The sequence below is a fragment of the Homalodisca vitripennis genome, chromosome 7, assembly GCF_021130785.1.
Source record: "Homalodisca vitripennis isolate AUS2020 chromosome 7, UT_GWSS_2.1, whole genome shotgun sequence".
In the NCBI taxonomy this organism is placed as follows: domain Eukaryota; kingdom Metazoa; phylum Arthropoda; class Insecta; order Hemiptera; family Cicadellidae; genus Homalodisca; species Homalodisca vitripennis.
This window is the reverse complement of record NC_060213.1, coordinates 136,734,889-136,760,015: the sequence shown is the minus strand read 5'-3', so window position 1 is coordinate 136,760,015 and position 25,127 is coordinate 136,734,889. Positions and strand designations below refer to the sequence as shown.

Sequence of the window (25,127 nt, the reverse complement as noted above, 5' to 3'; positions counted from 1 at the left end):
TTTTTAGGTCAGACTTCGGACTTTACTTGATCTACATCTTACATTACACTTTAAAACGATGTACATCTTGAGCTTTGCTTACATTAAATTTATTTGCCAAATTCCTTGTAGACCATCCACCATTGAAACTTAAGTCTCTAACTACATTAAAAACTATTTCTTAAGTCCAGTATTCATTTACTAAGTGTAACTTTCACAACTTGAGCCAAGACAAGAATATTAAATCATCTAGAACAGGCCTTACATTGTAAATGTTTCAAACTTTAAACCAGCGTTATTTTTAAAGTTTGCGGCATTGTTCTCTACTAATAAAGGCCTTTAATTTGAAGTACTACTCGACCTATGCTCTCTTTCAAAATTTACTTCTAACTCCTGGCTGGCCATCCACATGACATGAAAAAAATGGTATTTACTTCAAAAAGTAGATTTATAGGCGCAGTAATGGATATATCAAGTTTTGTTGCTTTACCTGTAATCAATCGGGAATTATCTAGTATGTGCAGGACTTTTTTAACACCCTGTACGTACGTACGTATGTATATATATATATATATATATATATATATATATTATGTATGTATGTATGTATAAACAGAAGAACAAGAAAGACGTTTCTAGGAACATATATTTATTTTATTTTGTTTATCAACTGTCTGCTTGTTGGTTTTTTCCTTGAAGAAATTCATTTAAAAAAACCAGATTTTTTATTCCTTCTCTTAAGTTTTTTATTAATATTTATGTAATATACTTGAATTATTTTACTAGTAAACTAATTGTTTTGATTACATTGCAGAGTAACATTACCGGTAAGCGATGGAACATGCCTTAAACTTTAAACGTAAATTATTACTTTTAGTGTATATTTAGTAGACAATACGGAATAAAGTTCTTATTATGATTTATATATAATACACCATGCATCATAAAAAGAGCTGCATTTTACTTCATATTTTCCCAAATAAGGTAAGTAAATCCGATTATGGTTGAGAAAACTTATTATTAAAAGAGAGTTCGTCAAAAAGAATGAAAAATTGCTAAAACATCATAAAATACAGGCAGTTAAATTATGACTATGTTGTGAAGATAGAGAAAGGTTTAAGAAAATGAGCTCAGGAGTTCGCAAACTGAAGTGGAAAAGTGTTTAATCTGATTAGCCATCTGCACGACTCCCTCAGGCTACTTAACTCATCCGAGCTGGGTTTCTTTTACTACACACTTCAAGAAATTGGGAGGATTTCTTGGACCTAGTTTTATTCCTATGATTAATTAAGAATAATAAATAGTAGTAGTTAAATATTTATTTAGTATAAATAGAGCTTATTGTGTTATACAGTGACCTTTAGAAAATAAGCTCTACCTAAACTGTCCTACCTAATACACTTCCTAATATGGGACACACACTAGCAAATCACCCAATAAGATTATCTTCAATCAATAGATCTGCAAGTGCCAGAAGAAATTTGTCACCTTCAGGGGTGTACCAACTGGGGGGACGAACAGGACCTGTCCTCCCCCCTCAAAACATTTGACTTCAAAATAATCGGTCGCCTAATAGTCTATTTTCAACGAAAAATAAAATTTATGTGAAACTTTGAAATCAGTCATAATTCAATATATAAATTCAAACATTGTAACTATTTTAATTTAAGAAATACACGACACTGCACATATAATTAAATTTTGTTAAAAAAAACCTAATGTTTGAATTTCACTACGAAACGACGAAAGTGAAGTTAGTTTTTACTATTTCTTATGAATTCTACCCGTATCTGGTACTTTCAGTGACCAAGTACAAAGTGTCCTCGTACTGAATGCTATTCTGTCATTGTAAAATTACGTACTTAATTACAGAACACTGTATCTGTAATAACAGATCACAAATTTCCAAGGTATGAATTTTCAAAGTTGCAGTTTGGTTAAAAAGCACCAAAGACTGGTATTTTTTCTTTGTTATTGATATAAAAACTGAAACATTGATTTATATGTCGAAACGCATAAATAAACAAACTAAATCGCAATATAATTCCCATTGTTGTAGTTCTATTAGCTGGTTTGTGATCAGTTTTCAAACTCGGATATTTATACTTTTTGATTTTGAGAACATACATAAAGATTTAGTTTTGGTCTTTATTTGTGATCTAAACTTTGCTATTCTGTTAAAAATTGTTGTCAATACTGTATTATTATTAAATTTTGTCTTTGTTCAATGCACTTCATATAAACCGTTTTAGTTGCAGAAGATGTTAATTGTGCCTGTATAAGCTTCCTAGTGATGATGGTCGAGTGGTTTTACTGTAAACTTTACGAGTAGAACATGACCTGTCTTTGCCCTCCTTTTATTAATTCAAATATACTATAAAATAACGATTTTAGGACCTAACATTTCAAAAATTTCACGGGGGAGGGCCATGGGAGGATACTGATATGGAGGATATTCCTTACCCCCGACCTCCCAGTATTCCGGACACCCCCCCGAGAAAATTTCTGGGTGCACCACTGGTCACCTCCATCCCTATTTAGGCTCTACCCCAGCAGTTCCGATTTTGCCACTCACCAATTATTCCCAAAATGGACCATCTATACTACAAGAATGTTGTCAATAAGCCAGAAAAACACAACAATTCAGTATCTTTTAGAGACCTTCATGATTAATTGTTTGGGATATGCGGGCTGATAATCTGATATTTCTGATACATATTACATGAACTATTACTATCAGTATTAAAACACTTTTGTGGGCAAACAATTTGTCATTAGTATTTATTATAAGTTACAAATTCAGCTAATGAATCTGTAATTAAATTTAGGAACAATGTAGAGGTTATTGATTCTTTAAATATTTGTAAATTATTTATTGAATAATAATTTTATAGAACTTATTACTTTGACTAGAACTCAGTATTAACAACTTTTAATATTTGATATCTTACAAAAAAATATGAACAAGCACTTAAACTTAATTCTTAATTAGTTGCTGTAATATTTGTATTAGTGATGTAGGTAAATGATACTAGGTAATGGAGTGATTTCACTCACAATAAAAATCTAGAATTAGTATCGAAGAATGTAAAATAAATTACAAAAATTAAAAAAAAGTACAGAAAATTTAATTAAAACTAATCCCAAGTTGTGGAGAGTAGCTTAAGACAATAATTAAATGAAGAAAGTTTGCAAAGTTAATAACAGTTTAATAGGTCACTCAGAGCAGCAGAAATTTAATATAAACCAGGTGTTGTGAATTCCTCAGGGAATTTTAATTACGCCGTGCATAGCCGTTGGTAGCAAGTATGGTACCCTGTTTAAAACAATATATTAATGTAATCTATAAAATAATCGCTAAAATTCAAACAAAAGCAAGTTTGGCTAACCAGATTAACAAATATAATCAGTATGAACAAAAAAAATAGCAAAATTATTATTTTTGTAGCAAAGAAGTAAAATAACAAAAATATTAGTATGAGTCTAAACAGCTGTTCTAAACAGAACAGTATGAGGTAACACTTGAGACCTGAGGCTCAACTGACAAACTCGTATAAATATTTTGGTGGTTCTTGATGTGTCTTTGTGAACACGGTTTGGCAAACTAGTGACTTGATAATCAAATCAAATCAAAATGTCTTTATTACGTGAACATTAAGTACAGTAATTTGTCAAAATATAATACATAATGCAAAGTTAGATAATTACAGTTTAATAGTGTCATCATTGTGAGTTTAGGAGGTTTATGCTTCAATTTTTAAAATCACGTGGTTCCAGTGTTAGCAGATTCCAGGAACTCTTCAATGGTGTATACAGGTCTCTTCAGCAAAAACTCTCGAAGTAGGTTCTTTAGTCTGTTTCCTGTCAGGCTGCGGAGGTAGTCTGGTAGAAGGTTTTTAAATTTCCGGCCAATGTATGAAGGTTTCTTCTCGTATAAAGCTGTTCTGTGTTGAGGTAGGGTGAGCCTTGAGGCATGGCGTGTGGGGTAATTATGGAGCTCCATGTGAGTCTGCAGATGTAGTTTATCTACGTGCAAGATGGCTTCATAAATGTAAAGTGCAGGTACTGTAAGTATGCCTAGGGTCTGGTAGGCCTGTATTAAAACAATATATTAATGTAATCTATAAAATAATCGCTAAAATTCAAACAAAAGCAAGTTTGGCTAACCAGATTAACAAATATAATCAGTATGAACAAAAAAAATAGCAAAATTATTATTTTTGTAGCAAAGAAGTAAAATAACAAAAATATTAGTATGAGTCTAAACAGCTGTTCTAAAACAGAACAGTATGAGGTAACACTTGAGACCTGAGGCTCAACTGACAAACTCGTATAAATATTTTGGTGGTTCTTGATGTGTCTTTGTGAACACGGTTTGGCAAACTAGTGACTTCATAATCAAATCAAATCAAAATGTCTTTATTACGTGAACATTAAGTACAGTAATTTGTCAAAATATAATACATAATGCAAAGTTAGATAATTACAGTTTAATAGTGTCATCATTGTGAGTTTAGGAGGTTTATGCTTCAATTTTTAAAATCACGTGGTTCCAGTGTTAGCAGATTCCAGGAACTCTTCAATGGTGTATACAGGTCTCTTCAGCAAAAACTCTCGAAGTAGGTTCTTTAGTCTGTTTCCTGTCAGGCTGCGGAGGTAGTCTGGTAGAAGGTTTTTAAATTTCCGGCCAATGTATGAAGGTTTCTTCTCGTATAAAGCTGTTCTGTGTTGAGGTAGGGTGAGCCTTGAGGCATGGCGTGTGGGGTAATTATGGAGCTCCATGTGAGTCTGCAGATGTAGTTTATCTACGTGCAAGATGGCTTCATAAATGTAAAGTGCAGGTACTGTAAGTATGCCTAGGGTCTGGTAGGCCTGTCGGCATGTTTGTAGTGGCTCAAGGTTTGCAAGGGTCCTGACTGCCTTCTTTTGGAGTACCAGAACTCTCTTGAGGTTTCCTTGGGAGGTTCCCCAGACTATAAGGCCATACCTAATGTGAGACTCTATTAGCGCATAGTAGACTATTTTTGCCGCTTCCAGAGAGCCTACCCATTTAATACGTTTAACAACGTAGATGCCTGTACTAATTTTATTGCATATGTTGTTTACATGATCTGCCCATGTGAGTCTGCTATCGAGAGTTACTCCCAAAAACTTGATCTGGTTAGCCACTGGTATATTGGGAATGCTTGCTGGTACCTCTTTCTTCCTGCTAAAGTGTACCTGTGTAGTTTTGTCAGGGTTTATTGCTAAGTCATTTAATTTACTGTAGATTATGGCGCTTTCTAATGATGTGATAGAGTTACTGTACAATTGTTCAGCTGTGTCATTTCTTAGAAGAAGAGTGGTATCATCTGCGTACATTATGCAGCTCGTACTTTCATTTTGAATTAGAACTGGGAAGTCGTTAGTCAGCAGAATAAACAAAATGGGTCCCAACACAGATCCCTGTGGGACTCCTCTAGTAATTGGTTGAGGACAAGATCTGAACATGCTAGTGACGCCAGATGTAGTATGCTGAATCTCCACAATTTGGGATCTCCCTTTGAGATAACTATCAAACCACTTGTTTTCCAGACCTGTTACTCCCAAAGCTGCAAGTTTTTTAGAGATGAGGCTGTGTCCTAAGCAATCAAAGGCCTTACTGTAGTCTAGGAATAAGGCAGTGACAAATTGTCCCTCCTCTATGCTGTCAATTATAGATTCGACCAGACTTATGATGGCAGATAAAGTAGATTTTCCCTTCTGGAAGCCATGCTGGCAGTCAGTAATTAAGTCCTGTTGTGTAAGATGTGTCATTAGTCTCTTCAATACTATTTTTTCAATAATTTTTGAAAACGTTGATATTAAGGAAATGGGTCTATAGTTTTTTTGGGTCAGTTTTTGGTCCTTTTTTGTGCTGGGGATAGACCTTGGAGACTTTAAGCTTTGTTGGGAATTGGCCCAGGGAAAATGATTTATTTATAATTGATGCAAGAGGATGAATCAATTCCACTGCGCAATGCTTTACAACTTTTGATGAGTATTCGTCTGTACCACTTGATGATTTGTTTTTTAGGTTGTGTATTACTTGACTTACTTCTTCCCATGTTGTGGCGGTCAGATCAAATGGTTGTATTAAAGGGTGGTTTAAGAGGTTTAGGTCCTCTTCTAATCTGCTGTCTCCTGGCTGTTGGTTGTTTTGCTGTAATGTCACTTCTGCTATCTGAGTAAAGAAAGTGTTTAGTTGTTCAGCTACTTGAAGAGGATTGTCTACCACTGCATTGTCAATGTTTAGCTTAGGACACGTTTTGCTAAGTTGTTTGGCATTGGTCTCTGTATGTATTATGTCCCATACAGCTTTGGATTTGTTGTCAGATGTCATTATTTTCTGTGTATTTGCATTTTGTTGCAACATCCTTAGTTTTCTGTCGTACTTCTTTTTTATGTTTACCATAGTTTCTTTATCTTGTGCCCTTCCGGTAATTTCATAGGTGTTTGAGGCTCTTAAGTAGGCAGCTTTTATCTCAGCTGATTCTTGGTCATAGTAGTGAATTGGTTTACTCTTAGTTTTATTTTTGCTCTTCTTGTGAGGGCAGGAGATGTCAAGGGCAGTTTGCAGCACTCCTTCGAATATGTTATATGCTGTTTCCGCATCTTCAGCATTATAGACAGTATCCCAGTTTTTTATGGAAAGCAGTGACTTGAGCTGGTCAAGGTTTCTCCTTCCCATTTGTCGCCGAAGAGTTTGCGTGTTGTCGTCATTTTTACAAAAGTCCAGGCTACATATTTGGGCGGTATGATCCGATAGTCCAGTTTGTAAAATTGTTGCACTAAGGTCATGTTCTGGAATATTAGTGCATATACAGTCAATTGAAGTGCTTGTGTCAACTGTAATGCGAGTTGGTGGCAAAGGGAGCCTTCTTATGTTGTGTGTTGCCAATTCGTTGTCAAACATCAGGCTGTCCGGGTTGTTGGGTTTTAATCTGTCAATGTTTATGTCTCCTGTCAGAATAAACGACCTATTATGTGCTTGACTATTGTCCAGAATGTTTGATAGGATGTCCAAGCTATTTTGAATGTTTACCCCGGGAGGGCGGTATACGCCAAGGAGAAAGAGATGCTTCCCTTTGATTATAATATGTGCCATTGCAGCCTCAAATAGTTTTTCTTCGCAGTGGTTACTCATGTCTATGGCCTCTATATTGTTTATTAAGTTGTCTCTACAATAAATAGCAACCCCCCCCAGTCTATGTTCTTTTCTGCAGTATTCAGATACGAGAGAGTATCCTAGAAGTTTTGTGGTTTCAATATCGCTTTGCTTGAGACCGTGTTCTGTTAGAACCAAGAGGCTGGGGCATACTTCACTTAGTAGATGGTTTAGCCGGTTTATTTTTGTATTGAGACCTCTTATGTTTTGATGACATATTGTCAGGTAGTCATTTTTATCTGCTGAGTGCTGCCTAAAAAACAGTTTGTTTCTGTTGAAGAAGACTCTGAGCATTGCGGAATTTTTATATTACTATTGCAGCTTGACATGTTGGTATGGTCTAGAAAAGAATTGGAGTGGTGTACGTCTGCTTGCACCAGGATCTGATGTCCAGGTTCCTGTGGAGATGGTGGCGGTAGAGGAAGGTGATGATTAGGTGTTGCCAGGGCTATTTCATCTGTCTCCTGTCCTAGTGTTTCCATGAGACCTGGTGAGATCTGAAGCAGTGCCTCAGAAGAAGAAGTCATTGGCATCATGTTCCTAGTGACTGCAGAATTTTCCTGAGTTTTAGTCATAAATCTGAAGGTAGAATTGAATATTCATTGCAAAAAACTCATCCAAACTTTGATTTTCAGGCTTCAGTTTTGCATACATAGGTGGCGATTTTGTAAATTGTGTCTTTTCCTTGTCTGACTTACATAAAGCTGAACTTACAGGGAAGATGTGTTCTCTTACTTTAGTCAGTATGGATTCAGTGTTGTTAACGCAGATTTGTCTGGCTTCTGCGGTCAAGTTGTGGTGAGGCATAGTCCTGGTTGTCAATGTTGGTTCAGTGTTGTTAACGCAGATTTGTCTGGCTTCTGCGGTCAAGTTGTAGTAAGGCGTGGTCCTGGTTGTCAGTGTTGGTTCAGTGTTGTTAACGCAGATTTGTCTGGCTTCTGCGGTCAAGTTGTGGTGAGGCATAGTCCTGGTTGTCAATGTTGGTTCAGTGTTGTTAACGCAGATTTGTCTGGCTTCTGCGGTCAAGTTGTAGTAAGGCGTAGTCATGGTTGTCAATGAAGGTTCAGTGTTGTCCGAGGTCAAGTTGTAGTAAGGCGTAATCCTGGTTGTCAATGAAGGTTCAGTGTTGTTTACGCAGATTTGTCTGGCTTCTGCGGTCAAGTTGTGGTGTTGTTCAGAAGTGTGATTCACACTTTGAGTGCTAGCTTTGTACTTAGCAGCTTGGAGTGATATACTGAACAGGTTTTGTTTTTGCAAAGTGTTATCCAGTTGGCTGTTCTTCATGGTCCTGGTCATGTGACCTCTAGCTGAGGAATGTGGACTTTCCTTTCTGTCCAACATGGATGTAATTTTATTATTCCCTGGTTTATTTAAGTGGGTATTTGAGTCAGAGTTCATAAAGTTGTCAAGGAATGAATTTGTGTAGACTTTAAATTTGTTTATCAGCTCAGTAAATCTAAACTGGTTTTCCTCTACTTCTTCCTCCGTTTTCGACAAAATTACTTTATAGTTCTGTAACTCTTGTTCTGTCTCTTTCCCTCGTGAAATTAATTGAGCATTTTCATTTCTGAGAATGAGAATTTCATTATCTGCCCATTTTGTGGTTTTAGCTAATTCTGCTTCCAAATATTTTATTTTTTCCTCTGACTTAGTTTGCAACGTTTGCAGTTGTTTAAGTACAGCATCACTACTTTTCTTTTCTTCATCTGCCTGTGCTAATAACTCTTCTTTTAGTCTTTGTTCCTTAGTGAGCTTTCTGCTTAGGTGGTCATTATTTTCTGAAAGGTCGCGAGTAAAGTCCGTTAGTGCTGACACTTTATCCCCCAGTTCTTCTATTTTTCCTTCCATGTCTTGCTGTAATGAGGATTTAGTTTGATTTGCTTCTCTGAGCTGAGATGTAAGTTTGTCATTTAGCAGTTTGAGGTCAGTAATTTCAATCTTTAGAATATTGTTCTCGTGAAGTAGAGCATTCCCAGCTTCTGCTGCTAAAGTCAGAGACGTTTCTAGGTCAAATTCATCAGTTTGCTCATATTTTCTGATTTTGTTTTGGACATGGTTTATGTTTATGGTATCTTCAGACTCTATGGAGATAGCTACATCAGAAGGATTACTAAGAGAGGCTATATGCGTTTTTGTTACTGAACCTATGGCTGTGTCAGCTTCTTGTAGCGCCTTGTTAAATATTCTGTTTCTAGATCTATCTGTCTTGGGTAACCCATAAATATATTTATGCTTGACATACAGGAATAGGTCTTTGGATTTTATGTCAGCAGTTTTGTTATCACCAAAGAAAAGAACGTTGTATTTTGGAGATTTTTCTCCAATTTGAGGAGACATTCCAATTATTTTTCCAGGCCAGTGTGGGTAGCATTTAAGCTTGGCAAAAACAATGTCTCCAACTGAGAAAGAATCACTGGTTGTTGCCATTACTAAACAGTGCTACAGATGAGTATAGGATTTGCTAGAATGAATAATTATCACAGCTAGCAAGGTGGTCGAGGCAGAGCAGTTGTGTGTGGTCAGGTGCTGAGGTTGCACTGTCAGCAGATGCTGGGTCACCGCTCCCGTCTCCTAATAGATATGAACCCTGGTTCCTGTTCTTAATATTTCATATTTCCATTTTCCAACTGCTGTATAAACAATTCCACTGTACATTTTTGTAATTTTATCTTGGGAAGTAGACATTATGATCGGTTAAATTTTACAATAATTTTTAAAAACATTCGAGCTGTTGTCAAAGTTTACGTTTTTACGAGTTATTGAAAATGACGGCTTAAAAGCCAAGAGGCAATCTGCATTGTAAAGGCAGACAACCTAGTTTTCCTGAAATAGATAGGGGAATTTGGGGGGGGGGGGAAATATGAAATGATAATTTTTTTCTCAGATTATATTCTTCCTAGCTTGATACACCTAAAACCGATTGTCAGAAACATAGAAAATCATTATATAACTGTCAGACAAATACATAAAGAGACTAAAACTCTATAAATGTCAGTATATAGTTAGATGATACTGATTTAACAATTATTTCCACATGTGATGGTTGATTTTAAGTGTGTAATGCTAAGAAAAATATTATTTCAGATTTTTAACCCTTTTGATACCTTCCTATTTCGACCTCCACCAAAATTTGTGAGGCAATGAATTCCTTTTTTTAAGAAACCACTATCGATTTCAAGAAAAACCAAGTTGTGTGCATGTACAGTAGAAATTGGCTCCTAGACTGACTAATAGTACGGCAAAGCTTGCATAAACGTATTATAGCCAGCAACTACATGAACTGTTGTTTAAAACACTCTAACTAATTAAAATTACTCAAACGCTAACTTCCAAAGAAACTAAAAGTGTTGCAATCCTTTTAAAGCTAAGTTGCCACTGCATGCAGTATCTCTAAGTGAATTATTTTCCTGGCTCGGTGAAATGTGGGTTTCAGTATTCTCTTCAGAAACATCCCACTTCCACAGTGGGGGGAATCTCTTTCAGTTTCTGTCGTGAAGAGGGAGGCTGGAAATTGGGCTTGACAGGCTGGAGAGCATCAGTCTACAAAAGGGATAACAGTAGCACACGCTCCCTTTTTCTTTTATTAACTTGGAACAAATGAAAAATAGTCTTTGCTGATCATAATCATACATAAGTTTTAACAAGAATAGATTTTCAACTAATACCAGCATTGTGGTACGTATTACTGGCTGTAAAGGAACAAAACTGTAACACGTTATAACCATTCTGAATTGTAATTACACCATACTTTGAATTATACTTGTATTTCTAAACTATTGTTATTAAATTTGACCATGGACATATCAAATTGGGGGACCTGAGCCCCCGCCCAGAGTCTGAAAGAAAACATTAAAATCAAAGTAAAAAGTATTTATTTCTTCCAACAAAAAGCATTTACATCTATTTTACATGCGTTTCCTTAGGTGTAATACAATATACTACAATAAACTGATTAGGTTTCTGTAATACTTTATAATAATACTTAGAATTTAATTCCCAAACTAAATAAAAACTTGAGTTTTGGGAATGAGTCTCTTAAAATATACCGCACTGTTATTTAATATTTTATTGTAGCTTAGTTACAACAAAAAAAAGAAATACAATTGCTGTAAAAATAAATATAAAAATATTCAAAATCAAAAATTTTTAATTGAATATGTTTTTAGTAATTTAAAATTACTAAAAGAGACTAAAGATGTATTTGGTTACAAGAGAAGAAAGTATTTATAAAGTCTTTAAGCACAACAATTTCCCGGAGGAAAATTCCTGAGTGCCTATTTTTGGAGTGTAAGTTATAACTCCTAACAAGAACCTAGCCAGGAAAATTTTTTTGGGGGTGAGGTCAAGACAATTGATATTTTTCCCAAAGTGAACAGAAAGTAAGGCTCCATTTTGTTCCTTAAAAAGTTCTTGACCTGTGTGTGTGTTGAGAACGATCTTTCAGCAGTACTTGTCAGTAATACTGAATTATTTAAATAATAATAATAATCGTTTACTAAAAAAGTATTTTAAACAATTAAAAGTTTGGAGGGGTCCTGACCCCTTGGACTCCCTCGCTGGCTACGTCCTCCTAAACCACCCATTGTGTCAGCCCTCCGAGGTAATTTTCTGTGTACACCACTGATTTGAACACTGGATATTTCTCTGATAAACAACGTGTGAACTAATTCAACGCTCCTTAGTTTTACGCTGTGAGAAACATTCTACTTATTAACCTGGCTATAAAGTTACCACTGTTAGGAAGTGATCAACATTCAAGCCCATGATCCGATTAGATAGAACACGGAATTATCCACCATTAATCTCCAAGAACGACCAAGGGTTCCCAAATCAAGAGCCACCTCAACTGATTCCTCTCAGTTTTATCTCTACAAAGAAGAAAGAATAAAGTTGAATGTCCGTTAAACTTATTAATCTTGATTAACCATCTCTATCACAATGTTTAGAATAAAATAGTTTCCTTTATTTTGTAAAGTGCTACATCACACAATAAAAACACTACAATAAAAATATAATAGTTACTGCAAAAAGGAATAAGGTCTGTATCAAATGTTACATTGTTTATTTTTAAAATTTCATTTTTTAAGGTATTTTAAAAGCGATAAAACAATATTTAATCATATATAAAAATAACACATTTTTTAAAAGGTTGTAATGACTAATTTAATATTCACCATTTATGGTGTATTGTATTTTTTTTAAATAGCACAAAAAAAATCTGCATACAGAGCCTCACCAAAAAAGACTTTGAACTTATTTTGTGGAACTAAATTGAAATGCCACTCTGAACTTCTAAGAAGGCTTTAGTAATGTTAAAATGGTGAAATATAAAATCTAGTTAGGGAGTACTCAAGAATTTATTTTAAGACAGGAGGATAATTACATAGTTAAAAAACATATACACTCGTATGCTATTGAAAATAAAAGGAAGTAAGAAATTTCAAGAATGTATATACATGTGCATACTACCATATTGCTCAAATTTCAAATGTTTTATGTGATTGAAATAAACGGTAAAATTTAATTTTTGGGAAGGTTGATTTCCTTATCCTGAGGATTTAAGCTCTGTCTAGTATATAAAAAAATAAAGTTAACTAGTTTGTATATCTTTGAGTCAAATTGTAGGATAAACAATACAAAATATTTTCCTGTCTCTTGAAAAATTATGCATTGAATTGCTTCAGATACAATTATTATTTTCTGAGTTAAGTATATTTTCTGTATTTCTTAATCAAAGCAGAAATAAATAAGTTTTCTGGAGTAAATGTGGGATAAAATCTTTACGAGTATTAATTCCCTTGAAGTGACCTACGACCTCTACTGAATTTATAGTATTGAAACAGCAGTCTCACGCATAATACTGCACCAACGGTAAAATTTAATTTTTGGGAAGGTTGATTTCCTTATCCTGAGGATTTAAGCTCTGTCTAGTATATAAAAAAATAAAGTTAACTAGTTTGTATATCTTTGAGTCAAATTGTAGGATAAACAATACAAAATATTTTCCTGTCTCTTGAAAAATTATGCATTGAATTGCTTCAGATACAATTATTATTTTCTGAGTTAAGTATATTTTCTGTATTTCTTAATCAAAGCAGAAATAAATAAGTTTTCTGGAGTAAATGTGGGATAAAATCTTTACGAGTATTAATTCCCTTGAAGTGACCTACGACCTCTACTGAATTTATAGTATTGAAACAGCAGTCTCACGCATAATACTGCACCAACAGAAAAATCACGGTTTACATGTTTTCTGTTCTTTTTTGACAAAGCAAAAGATTCTAGCCTGAAATGATCTTTTGATAAATCCTAATTCTTTTAGACAACACTTTGGTAACTCCTTGCTGCATTCACTCACTGTTTCTAACGCAACAAAATGGATAAACCAACTCGATTGTCCCCCTTCTCCCACACCAACACTCATCAAAAACATAACTTTTTCCAAGCTAAACATGTTTTATCTAACTTTCTTTCCTTCTGAAATTAAAATAATGTACAGTATTTTGAAACTTTTTGCTGACTTCCCCCCTCATGAACCACTTAGTGCCTAATGAACCAGGATAAAAGAGATAAAGAGTGCTGAAGGAGTTTTGTCTATGCCTTAAATCCTCTGGAAGGACACTTGCAAACACAGGATCTAAGTAGAAGCTGGTGATTAACTCTTAACTGAATGAAGATAGTGATGTTGTGCTTTGCTTATTCTATGGACAGCACACATTGAAATTGGGATGAAAAAATCAATAAAGCAGGAAAAGTTAATGAAATTTAAGCACAGCTGGAATAAAACTAAAGAGCATTTTGTACTCATGAAATGCTTGTATAAAGCAGGAGACCGTTTTGAGGAAAGAGCAGTATTGTATTTTTCAAACTTTAAGACCACTCACCTGCTCAAAACTACGGATAAAGTCTCTGAGCTCCTTCTCCTTGTCCTCTAAGGTGCCGTAGAGTTGCTTCATCTGGTTCAGCAGGTCCAACTTCTCAGCCTTCAACTTCTTCCGGTCTGCCTTTGAGTCTGCAACAAACATTAGCACATTAGGCAATTCGCAAGTAAAAAAATATGTTTTTTTTAACATTCACACGACAATTCCATCACATTCACACTTACAAAACATTCATGCACTCAAGTCTCATTTGTCCATCGCCAATTTCAACCCACTTCCAGTGCCGGAGTCAGTCATCGAATTGGGTGGTCTTCCAGGTTAATGCAAGAAACTCTTCAATGGAGTAAAATGGGTTTGACGCTAGGAAGCATTTCAGACTTGTTTTGATGTCTTGAGTGTTGGGGCATTTTTTATAAAATCGGGCAATCTTTTAAAGAATTGAACACCTGCCTACGAAGGCAAGTGCTCATACACTACCGTTCTGTGTCTTCCAGTACGGTAGTTATCTCTCCCTCTTGTCTCATACTCATGTATGTCCCGGCCCCTGACTAGGGCACATTTTAGACATACATAATAAAGTTAATTTCCAAAATGTACAGATTTAGCAGAGTTGCAAATTTTTTTAAGGCTGTTCTGCACGACTCTCTGAACTTCAACTTAGCGATAACGCCAAATCATCTATGTTAATACATCTTAAGAGGAGATGCACTTTTACAGCTCAATGCTTTTTAAATTAACCAGATAGTTAGGTATTAGTAGAGTTAAAACTACTTGACCTATTGACTGCGGTGAAATTATGTCATACAAGAACGTAACCCGACGTTTTCCGTAGAGGACAGAGAGTAAGGGCCCATTTTGTTCCTAAAAAAGTTCTTGGCCCGTTTCTTTTTTGAGAACGATCTTTCAGCAGTAAATGTCAGTAATACTGAATTATTTAAATAATAATAATCGTTTACTAAAACAGTAATTGAAAAATTGAAAATTTTGTGGGCCGGACCCCTTTGCTGGCTACGTCCTTGAGTCATATAATGTTTGAGTATACGACTCATAAAATGTACTAGTTTGAAGAAACAATTTTTAATAAAAAATATAAATAAAAACTTTTTGGCATGTTTTTTTTTTATTAGAGGTTGAAGTTTTGGCAAACCTTAAAACTCCTGTTTCAAAATAATGACAAGACCATATTCATAGTTAATAGGGGTTGATTTAAAACTTAATTAGTAGACATGTAAAATTCCAAACAGACTCTGAATTGTAATACAGGCAGCTATGGTAGCCTATTGCATCCAGAAAACACACAGGTTATGATACTGTATAACCTTCTCATTCCAACACTAAACATTTATTATATAACCTTTACTAAGCTCTACAATCAAACGCCATAGTAATTGTTGAGCTTTGATAAGTTCCCACACAACATAACCTAAAAGTCATAAGTTGAAATAAATAACCGTTGCCGATGATCTGATAGGACTTCATAGGTTTTATGGGTCAATCTGATAGGTCTTATAGGTAGGCTTAGACAAAATACAATCAAGTTGATATTTAGTGGTCTATTTATTAACGACTACCACGAGGGTGGAAGTGAATAGAGGTAGGTAGTTCATAAGAAGGAATGGTTGAATTGTTTATTTAGATAAATCAAGCTCTGGTGTATAGAGGGAAAGGAGATTTACAGAAATTAAATTGAAATAACAAATTTGTTACAGTCGAAGAACAAAACAGGTACGAATATTCCCATGATTCCATGGGGAACATTGAAATATTCACTGACGCTGATAGCAAAAGGGTGGGCCCAAAATAACCGGATCAAGCAACGTCGAGCGTGGCTGCTGCTTGGATGGGTGACCGCTGAGCGATCCTGTCCTTGCAAGCAGCCCGCCTGCCCGGCCATTGGTGGTGGTTCGGAAGTCACCTTTAAGCCGTTGGTCCCCAGGTTAAGTGTTAGAGAAGGGTTCGTAGCCCTAACTTCGCCTGGTAAAATAATACTTCTTTACTTTACTTTACAACTTCTAACTACTTGTTCTGAAAAATTTACAAAAGGTGGGAAACGAGATATAATTATATTTTTGGTACAGAGGAAAACATTGGTTTGACACCTATCACTTGACGTACGTGTTTTATAACATATCCTTGGATATGTATGTATTCACATATTTTTTGTTCACCCACACAACGTCTATTTAGTACAAATCCGATACTCTAATACTCTAATACATTGACATGATATTTCCATAATCACCAATAAATTAATTTACGATTCAATTCAATTTGTAGGTAACACAACATTTTAAAATAAATTTCTTGATTTCCATTGACATTGGTTTGGTTGACAAATGAAGAACTAGCTAATTAAACGTTCCATGATTAAAATTATGCAACAGATCAAAAATTCATAACCATTGTTCGCCGAAACAGAATTAGTTCTGGGAATTCTTTGCTTAGGAATACAGCTTAATTGGTGTAATTGCAGTAGCTCAGTTGAATTTATTTCATTCACTGTTGTTTAGCACAATCAAAGATTCGCAGAATGCAGTGAATGCTGTTGCAGAGAGAACACAAGGAGCTGTGGCAGAAACTACTAGGAGCGCAGAGTAGAAATATTAACGACAAGTTGAAACTTGCAGGAACAACAGACGAGAGCCTTTGTTAAAGAGACAAAAGAAGTGGCCCAATCTGTCTCTCTTCCCGGGAGTAGTAACTGTGTTATACCTCAACAGTTTAACAAGCCGGTTAACATTAGTGTCACACGTCCTAGACTTGCGCTAAGTCACTTATCCGACGTGGAAATTGCATTTTAAGTATACTACACTTTATTCAACTAGCTTTCGTACCACATGTTATATCTTTCAGGAACGGTGAAAGAAAAATATCTTAGTTCCTTAGCCTGTGTCGTAATGAACATCTATTTAAAGTATTCTGGTTTTACATCGCGTCGAAGATTGTTTACACAATCTATAACGCACCTCCGATTATATTAAGAACAATAATATAATAAACACAAATTAATTGTTTTTTGGAGGTATATCTAGAGTGACAACCAACACAAATTTAGATACGATGTTGCTTAAAAAATGATTGAGAATATATTTAATATACAGAAAAGAATCTGCTGTAAGGAAATTCTCTCTAATTCAGATTTTTTTCTGAAAGCATATATATAAACACACACACACACGCGCGCGTGTACACACACACACACACACACACACACACACACACACAAACGCGTGACACACACAGTGTTCTACCCCAGTGTTGAAAAATTGTCTTCGGCTAGTAATGAAAGAAATAGTACAAAAAATGAGACTCCCGTTTCCTTTTAAAAATTTAACATCATATTTCGCAATTTTTACACTCCAGATATTTCTGGAAGGCCAAGATAGAGAGGTAGTTTGAGTCATTGTGGTATCTATATCACTTGTATTTTTCAAGAAAGATTAATAATATGTTTTACGTAAAATACTACTTGCGTAGGTGTAGTCATAAATTAATAAAAAATTCATAAGAAATCACTAGAACCTTCACAAAGACATTTTAAATTTCAAGTAATAAACGCTTATTGGGTTTAAAATTCATCAACATTTTAAAATATTACAAATGAACCACTTCCCACAAAATTCCAAACAAAATTTGTCACAGACGTACTCTCTGATATTTATAAATTCGGGGTAGATGCTGGATTTCAAAACCATACAATCTGTCTATGTCCTTACCACGGTTATATTAACATTAACCCAAAAGTTAAATTCAACGTTTTTATAACATTTGAACGTTAATTAATTTTATTTCAATATGCCCAAGAAATTGCATATTCACGTTAAACTTAAAAAATGTTTTAATTTAAAACGTTGTTTGGACTATTGAAAATGTTTTTAAGGGGGTTCGGTAGGTTAAAAATTAAAAAATTATACATTTTTTTTATTTCAATTTATTTTCTGTGTTGTTTTCTGAACATTTTGACATAAAAATTATTTAATTCTGACAATGGGAAGTATTAAAAAAAAAATACAACATATTGCCTGCACAGCTGCAATTTTTACCAGAATTGTATCTATGGTAACGACAATACTATTATTTATTTGTTATAATAACTAGCATCCAGAAACAGTTGTTTTTCTTTCAATGGTTGGCTAACCTGAAGTATTGTGCCAATAAACAGCAGACAAGAGAAGTAAGAAAACATTGTTTGTTTACATTCATGAGTTTATTCTTTATTGTGAAAACTCAAAAGTAAATACACATTACAATTATTTTTCTAAAGTGTTGTGTCTAGTGTTTTTAGAAGAATATATTATTCAAAATGCCTAGGAGTACTAGTGTTTTCAAGAAAAGGAAACGAGTATTTTGTAAGAAGACAGTAGAAACTGAAATTAGGCATAGTCCTAATGCTGATGTTTTGGAAGATATGACTAGTCTAGATGAACCAGTTTAGTGCTTCAAAAGCAAAACTAGGAAATATTTTCATAACTACCAATCTATTGTTGATGGTGAGCCTAGTCTAGCCTATGAAATAGTTGATTTGAATAGTTTGTTGAAAATAATTTCTAATATAGCAGTTTGTAAACATTGCCATGAAGCAATTGATTTCAAAGTCGGTAGGCGTGTTGGACTTTTCTTTTCAGGTGATTTTACATGTTCAGGTTGTAGTACAAAGACATTAGCTTCATATGAAAATTGCTGTACTTTACCTGATAACCCATCACACAATAAAATGTATGACCTAAATGTTAGGTTAGTGTACGGTATGCATACTATTGGAAGGGGCCAGGTCGCTTGTGAAACTCTTTGCGGCGTGCTAAACTTGCCTAAACCTCCTACAAAGTTTAGTGAATACATTAGAGTTCTAGGGTCTACAGCTGAGGATATATGTTTTTCATTTATGAAAGAGGCTGTAGAAGAAGAGCAGTGAAAATAAATGAATGGAAATAGGGATTTGTGTGTTGCCATCGACGGCACTTGGCAAAAGCGTGGACATACATCTCAAAATGGCGTTGTAACTGCTACAAGTGTTGATACTGGTAAAGTTGTAGATGCCGTCATACTGTCTAAGTACTGTCGTTGTAGAGGCAAGTTTTACTGGCCATCATGATGATAATTGCAGTGCTAATTACCAAGGAGTAAGTGGGGGTATGGAAGTGGTAAGGAGCCTGTAAAATATTTCAACGGTCCGTTCCAACTTATGATGTTCGCTATATTGAATATCTTGGAGACGGCGACTCTAAAGGGTTTGCTAGTGTATTAGAAAGCATGCCTTATGGTAATGACTGTCCAGTTACAAAATTAAGAGTGCATTGGACATGTCCAAAAGCGTATGGGCACACGCCTAAGGACATTAAAACTAAAAGAAGGTAAGGCAAAACAAATTGATGGAAAAACCTTAGGCGGTCGCAACCGACTAACAGATGCTGCTATATTATCAATTCAGAAATACTACGGATTAGCCATACGCAGAAATATAGGTAATTTGAATGACATGAAGCAAGCTATATGGGCAGAATACTACCATTTACTATCAAGTAACTCTAATCCTCAACATGGACTTTGCCGAAAGGAAGTGATAGTTGGTGTAAATATCAAAAATCATTGGTCCAAAATGAAAAATATGATCATGAAAAACATTTTTCACCTACCACTTGCCATAATGGAGAGGCTAAAACCTATTTTCAAAGATCTTAGTGCTCCTGACCTTCTAAAAAAGTGCTTACATGGTAAATCACAGAATCCCAATGAGTCTGTGAACCAAATAATTTGGACTCGCCCTACCGAAAACCGTGTTTGTAAGCATTCACACACTTCACTTAGGTGTATATGATGCCATCAATACTTTTAATAAAAGGAAACATAGCAAGTGTATGGTATTTAAGAAACTGGGATTGATTGTTGGGCAGAATTTTTGTGATGCTATGAAAAAATAAAGATATATCCCGGCTAAAAAAGGCTCAGCGCATGATCTCGGAAGTTGCAAAAAGAAGCAGACAATCCCGTGAAAGTGCTAAAAGGAAGTTGGGAAGATGAATGGGAAGATTTGGAGGATCCTGATGATCCCAGTTTATGGAGCAGGATGCCATTAACTTCAGTTACATATTTACCAAGTAAGACCAAATGTATATTTTAAACTTTAACGTTGATTTCCCGGAATTTAATTTTTTTCTTACTTATGTACCTTTATCTCAGGAAGTATTAGATGGATCATTATGAAAAAAAACCACTTGTACATGCCACCAATATACACATTTTAAGCGCGTAAACATTGTAAAAAAAATCTTTAATAATTTACGCAAAAAAATAAATAACATAAAATTTTTTTCAAAAAAACATGTATTTTTAAAAAAAATTCTTTTTTAATGAAATTTTCTTAAAAACCAAAATGTTTTGCGCTCTATTTCATGATAAGGACCTAAAAAATAACACATAAAAATTTTACTGTAATCGAACCAGTTTGTTCCTGAGAACAAGGTACATAAAAATATAGGAATATAGCATTGTAAGGATAGGGCCTACCGAACCCCCTTAAATATTAAACGCTCACATTTGAAGCAAACAACTTTCTGCTACAGATTGTACTATTTTCTGCTACAGATTGTACTATTTTCTGCTACAGATTGTACTATTTTCTGCTACAGATTGTACTATTTTCTGCTACAGATTGTACTATTTTCACTTAAATCCGTATATTTAATGCTATAGTATATTAATATTTTCTGTTGTTTCCACATAACTGGAGGAACAGATTTAACAAATCACTATCGGAACTTTAAGTCCCGCGTGGAACACCTGTGATTGTCAATCAATGGAATGCATAATGAGTTAGTGCCAAGTGGTGACGGATCGTGGAGGAGATTAAATACCAATCCGGCCCGTGAATGACATTGCAGACAGCCGTCAAGTGGTATTCCTGTCATTGTTAGGCGATGACAACGCGCAGTACGACACTGGAAACTAGATTTCACCAAACTGAAATTTGAATTCTCAAGACTCAAATCCAAATAACACTGTAGTATAATAATCGCTCATTTTTGTTCACAAATAACGTAATAAAATAAGAACACAAGTATAGCTACTGTAGCCCGCTTGAAAGAAGTCTGATGACGTAAGAGGCGGTGTTGCCAAATCTCCGCTGGCCACCAGCTATTCCCGCTCTTACGTGGATAGAGTCGAATTCTATTTGTTTGATTTACATTTGTTTGTTTGCAAAAAATATGAATAAGATCACATGTACATATATTTGGTTATAGAACTTAATAAAATAAGAACACAAGTTTCTCTACTGTAGCCAGCTCGAAAGAAGTTCGATGACGTAGAAGGCGGTGTTGCCACATCACCGCTTGCCACAACTATTCCCGCTCTGAAGTTGCAATAGTTTAATTCTCTATTTGCTTGATTTACATTTTGTTAGAAAAAAAAAATAAGATCAAATGTAGATATATTTGGTTTATTGAAAGATAAATTAAGACGGACCAGTAATTTTTATATACGTAAATCTGGCAACAGTGTTGGCGCGGGGGATTTTTACACACATGCCACCATCGGACTGTTTTCGTCAGGGCTACTATAGTAGATTATTAGCAATAACGAGGATTTTAACCTGAAATCGTATCGGATTAGGATGGGTTTGGACAGAACAAAATGTTACGCACAAACCAAGATTTAATGCCGGATTTTACGGTTACTACGGGAAACCTGGGACGTTAAAATATGCTTTCAAGCCTAAAAGCGCTGTAATTGAACTGTCGTTTTCGCGTTGATTGAATTAAAATGCAGTAGTACAATAGTTAAAGTTATAATGGTATAAAAATTACCGTGCTGTAACGAAATTATCGGGAAGGGTTTTTTTAATAAAACATGTGAAACTGTTAAATTTGGCTTTGATTAACACAACAACATGGTTGCTCTGATCGATCCAGTATAATTACAGAAATGAATGGTATTTAAAGAACTGTAGTACGTAATATTTCTCAGGAAGCTATTAAAATGTGGGGAAACACGAGTCAGTATATCTGAGTACAAAGAGGCACTGTAATGGGGAGGTAGGAGCACATAGAGAGCTGTTTATGTCCACAAGGATCTGTTGAAAGTATAGGAGCACAATTGTACAAAATGGGCTACATTGCGTCTAAAACGTCGGAAATAGTGTTGTGTCCTTTTGTCCTCTCGAGTTAACTCCTGCCTTAGTTTAGAAAGAACTGATCGAACAAAGCGATAACATATTTTATATCACATTACACGTAAAACGTAGGCTACTCTTAAGATTCGTCGACTGACACTAAGAAATTACAGTTTCTACATTTCTCAAACATAAAGAGTTAATTGAATTCCTAACATACAAGTTAAGAATTTTACTTACGTCTGGTATTTGTTAATTCTGCACAATAGTTTACAGCAAAATAACACAATTAAAATGATTCTCCGATTTCTTTTGAGCGGTTGCGGATAAACATTTAATCCTCATTAAGTATTATATTTTTACTCTTTTTCTATATTTAACTGGTTTCTATAACTGACTTAGCAGTATGAACAATATCCTCAGAATATGAGGTCAAGAATTAAAATCTCTCAAAAACTGACCAACAATTATGTAATAATTCTTTCGATTAAAATTCATCTCTCTTTATAATGGACTAATTACTTTTACACCTGATGAAGAGAATTGATTTCAACTTTCGAAACGTTGTTTTAAATTTGTGTGTGTGTGTGTGCGTGTGTGTGCGCGCGCGCGCGCGCGCGCTGTGTACAATGTTCATAAATATTCTTTAATATTCTATTAATGTTTATTGTTCGTTAAAAATATTAATTTACTTTTTTTTAACCTTACCTATTGCATTGTTGTTGAATTCTGGATTTCCATTTAAATTTTTATTTATATGTAATACTTATTCATTCATTGTTAGTCGATAAATTGTTCAGCTCTTGCTAGTAGCAGCTACCTTATATTAATATTTTCTTTATTATTATTACCTATTTATTTTTATGTTTAATTTAGTTAGGTTTTTTACGTCTTATACCAACTTTTTATCAAATGCTATCACACAAAGGTAAAGTTAGTCATCAAACTGATTCTTTAATGTACAAATTTCGTTCACCAATGGAAGAACACATACATTTTTAACACGTCCAATAAAAAGCGTTCGCAAAATGCGGCGTCTTATCTCCGAAGCTGAATCACTGCCAGCGGAGGATGTATTTGACTCTATGAGATCTGAGTTGTTGAGATATTTCTCCCCCACAGATGCAGTTGGCAGTACTGCTCAGCCGGAGATTTATTAATCTCCTTGCTTCTCCGCAATCCATCACCATTTGTCACAAACTCATTATATTGTAATCTCCACAAATCTGTCAGACGAGAATAATTATTCCACATTAACTTTCAATAACGGTTCATCAAAAACATGCAGTTTCTAACTGTACGTATTCTTGTTTTTGCGTATTCTATTGTGTCCTTTAATAATGTGCCGTCGTAAAATATGGCATAAACTTCATTTATTTTGTTCCATACGATTGAGTTCCTTTTAGGTTGAGGCTCCATTTTGATCCAGAAGTTTTTAGTTATGCTTTAACAGGAAATTAACATTACTTTTTTTGCACACATTTGCACACGGGTTTCAAGATACGTGTACTTAAAATAACGAACTGTTACCCGAAAATCTTCATAAATTAAACAGAGTCGTAATAAATAAATAAATTTTCACCTTCCTCAAACAATTTGCATACACAATCACACAGACATATACCACAGCTTCGATTCTATTTCACAAAAGAATCTAAACTCGACATCTTTCCCAATGTTTTTAATTAAAATATCTGAAGAGATTTGGGTTATATAATTTAAACCACTCATATTATAATTAGTTTTATAATCTATATAATTAAAGTAAAGTAGAAGTATTTACAGGCAGTACCAGTTTAAAATAACATAACTAATATAATATAATAATAACATAATAACCGAATAATGCGATTCGTACATTTGCCATCATTACATGTTACAATATAAAACAACGTTTCGAAAGTTGAAATCAATCCTCTTCATCAGGTGAAAAAAGTAATTAGTCCGTTATAAAGAGAGGTTAACACCAAATGAAACGTACGTATATTTTGTTTACGGTAATAACTGATGATATTTTCAACATATTATGTTGAGACGGATCAGTAATTTTCTACATACGTAAAACTGGCAACATTGTAGAGGGGGAGAGATTCAGACACACCATTGGACTATTTTCGTGAAGGCCGCTCTAGTGTATCACACATATATTGTAACTGCCTTATGTGGTTATTCTTTTGTCTTGTAAATTATAAAGATACCATATATCTGTTCTAATTATGAATAATTTATTTGAATAATTTTACATGCCTGGAAGGATTACAGGATTTTGGACATTTGCCATCGTTATATGTTACAAAAGGTATAACACGTTTCGAGGTTTGGGATCTATCCTCTTCGCCAGGTTGGGGAGGTTACACACAAAAATAACGAACAGAAAAAAAGTAAAGATGGAAAAGAAAATGGTTAAAATATACACAACAGCTGCTTGAAGTCTAGTCCAGGCGTTGTCACTGCACAGGATGAGACATTTAATCCACACATTTAATTTATGATCAATATATTTGTTCAACACAGCATATCGTGTTGATATTGCAGCACAGTCAATGTACATTTCACAGTTAGAAAATCTCTACAGAGACAGATCTGACAGTTAAGGTGTAATGTAGATGCGAGACACAACTACGGAGATTGGACTAGTTCTTTTGTTCTTGTAACAAAGGCTCCTTTCTGTTGTCCCAACACGTTTTAACTTGTCCTTTATGTTTGTTACTGTTCCCCGCACAATCTTGTTAAGTTTTTCTTATACACAAGTACCGTGCCTCATAACAATTCAAGGTGAATTATAACGAAGGATGAACGTAACGGAGAATAACATTAGAACCTAGGCACTATGATCAAGTGCTGTTTTGGCAAGACATAACAATTGATTCAGAGCTACCTCTTAGTCCAAGAAGACTATTGATTTTTGGATCAAGTCAAATGGAAGTCCAACCGTCTGTTTTTTTCCGTTTCTGCGATAGCTCATTCGTTCTGT

At 34.7% G+C, this 25,127-nt stretch overlaps 1 protein-coding gene across 2 annotated transcripts in view; it reads right to left on the bottom strand.

Moving 5' to 3' along the window:
- The window catches only part of LOC124366387 (kazrin), a 184,905-nt gene that overhangs the window by 63,627 nt on the left and 96,151 nt on the right, over positions 1 to 25,127 (bottom strand). For both annotated transcript variants that reach the window (XM_046822905.1, XM_046822906.1), the window contains exon 6: positions 14,050 to 14,177. In XM_046822905.1, the coding sequence (XP_046678861.1) occupies positions 14,050 to 14,177 (128 nt within the window). The remainder of the gene's footprint in view (positions 1 to 14,049; positions 14,178 to 25,127) is intronic.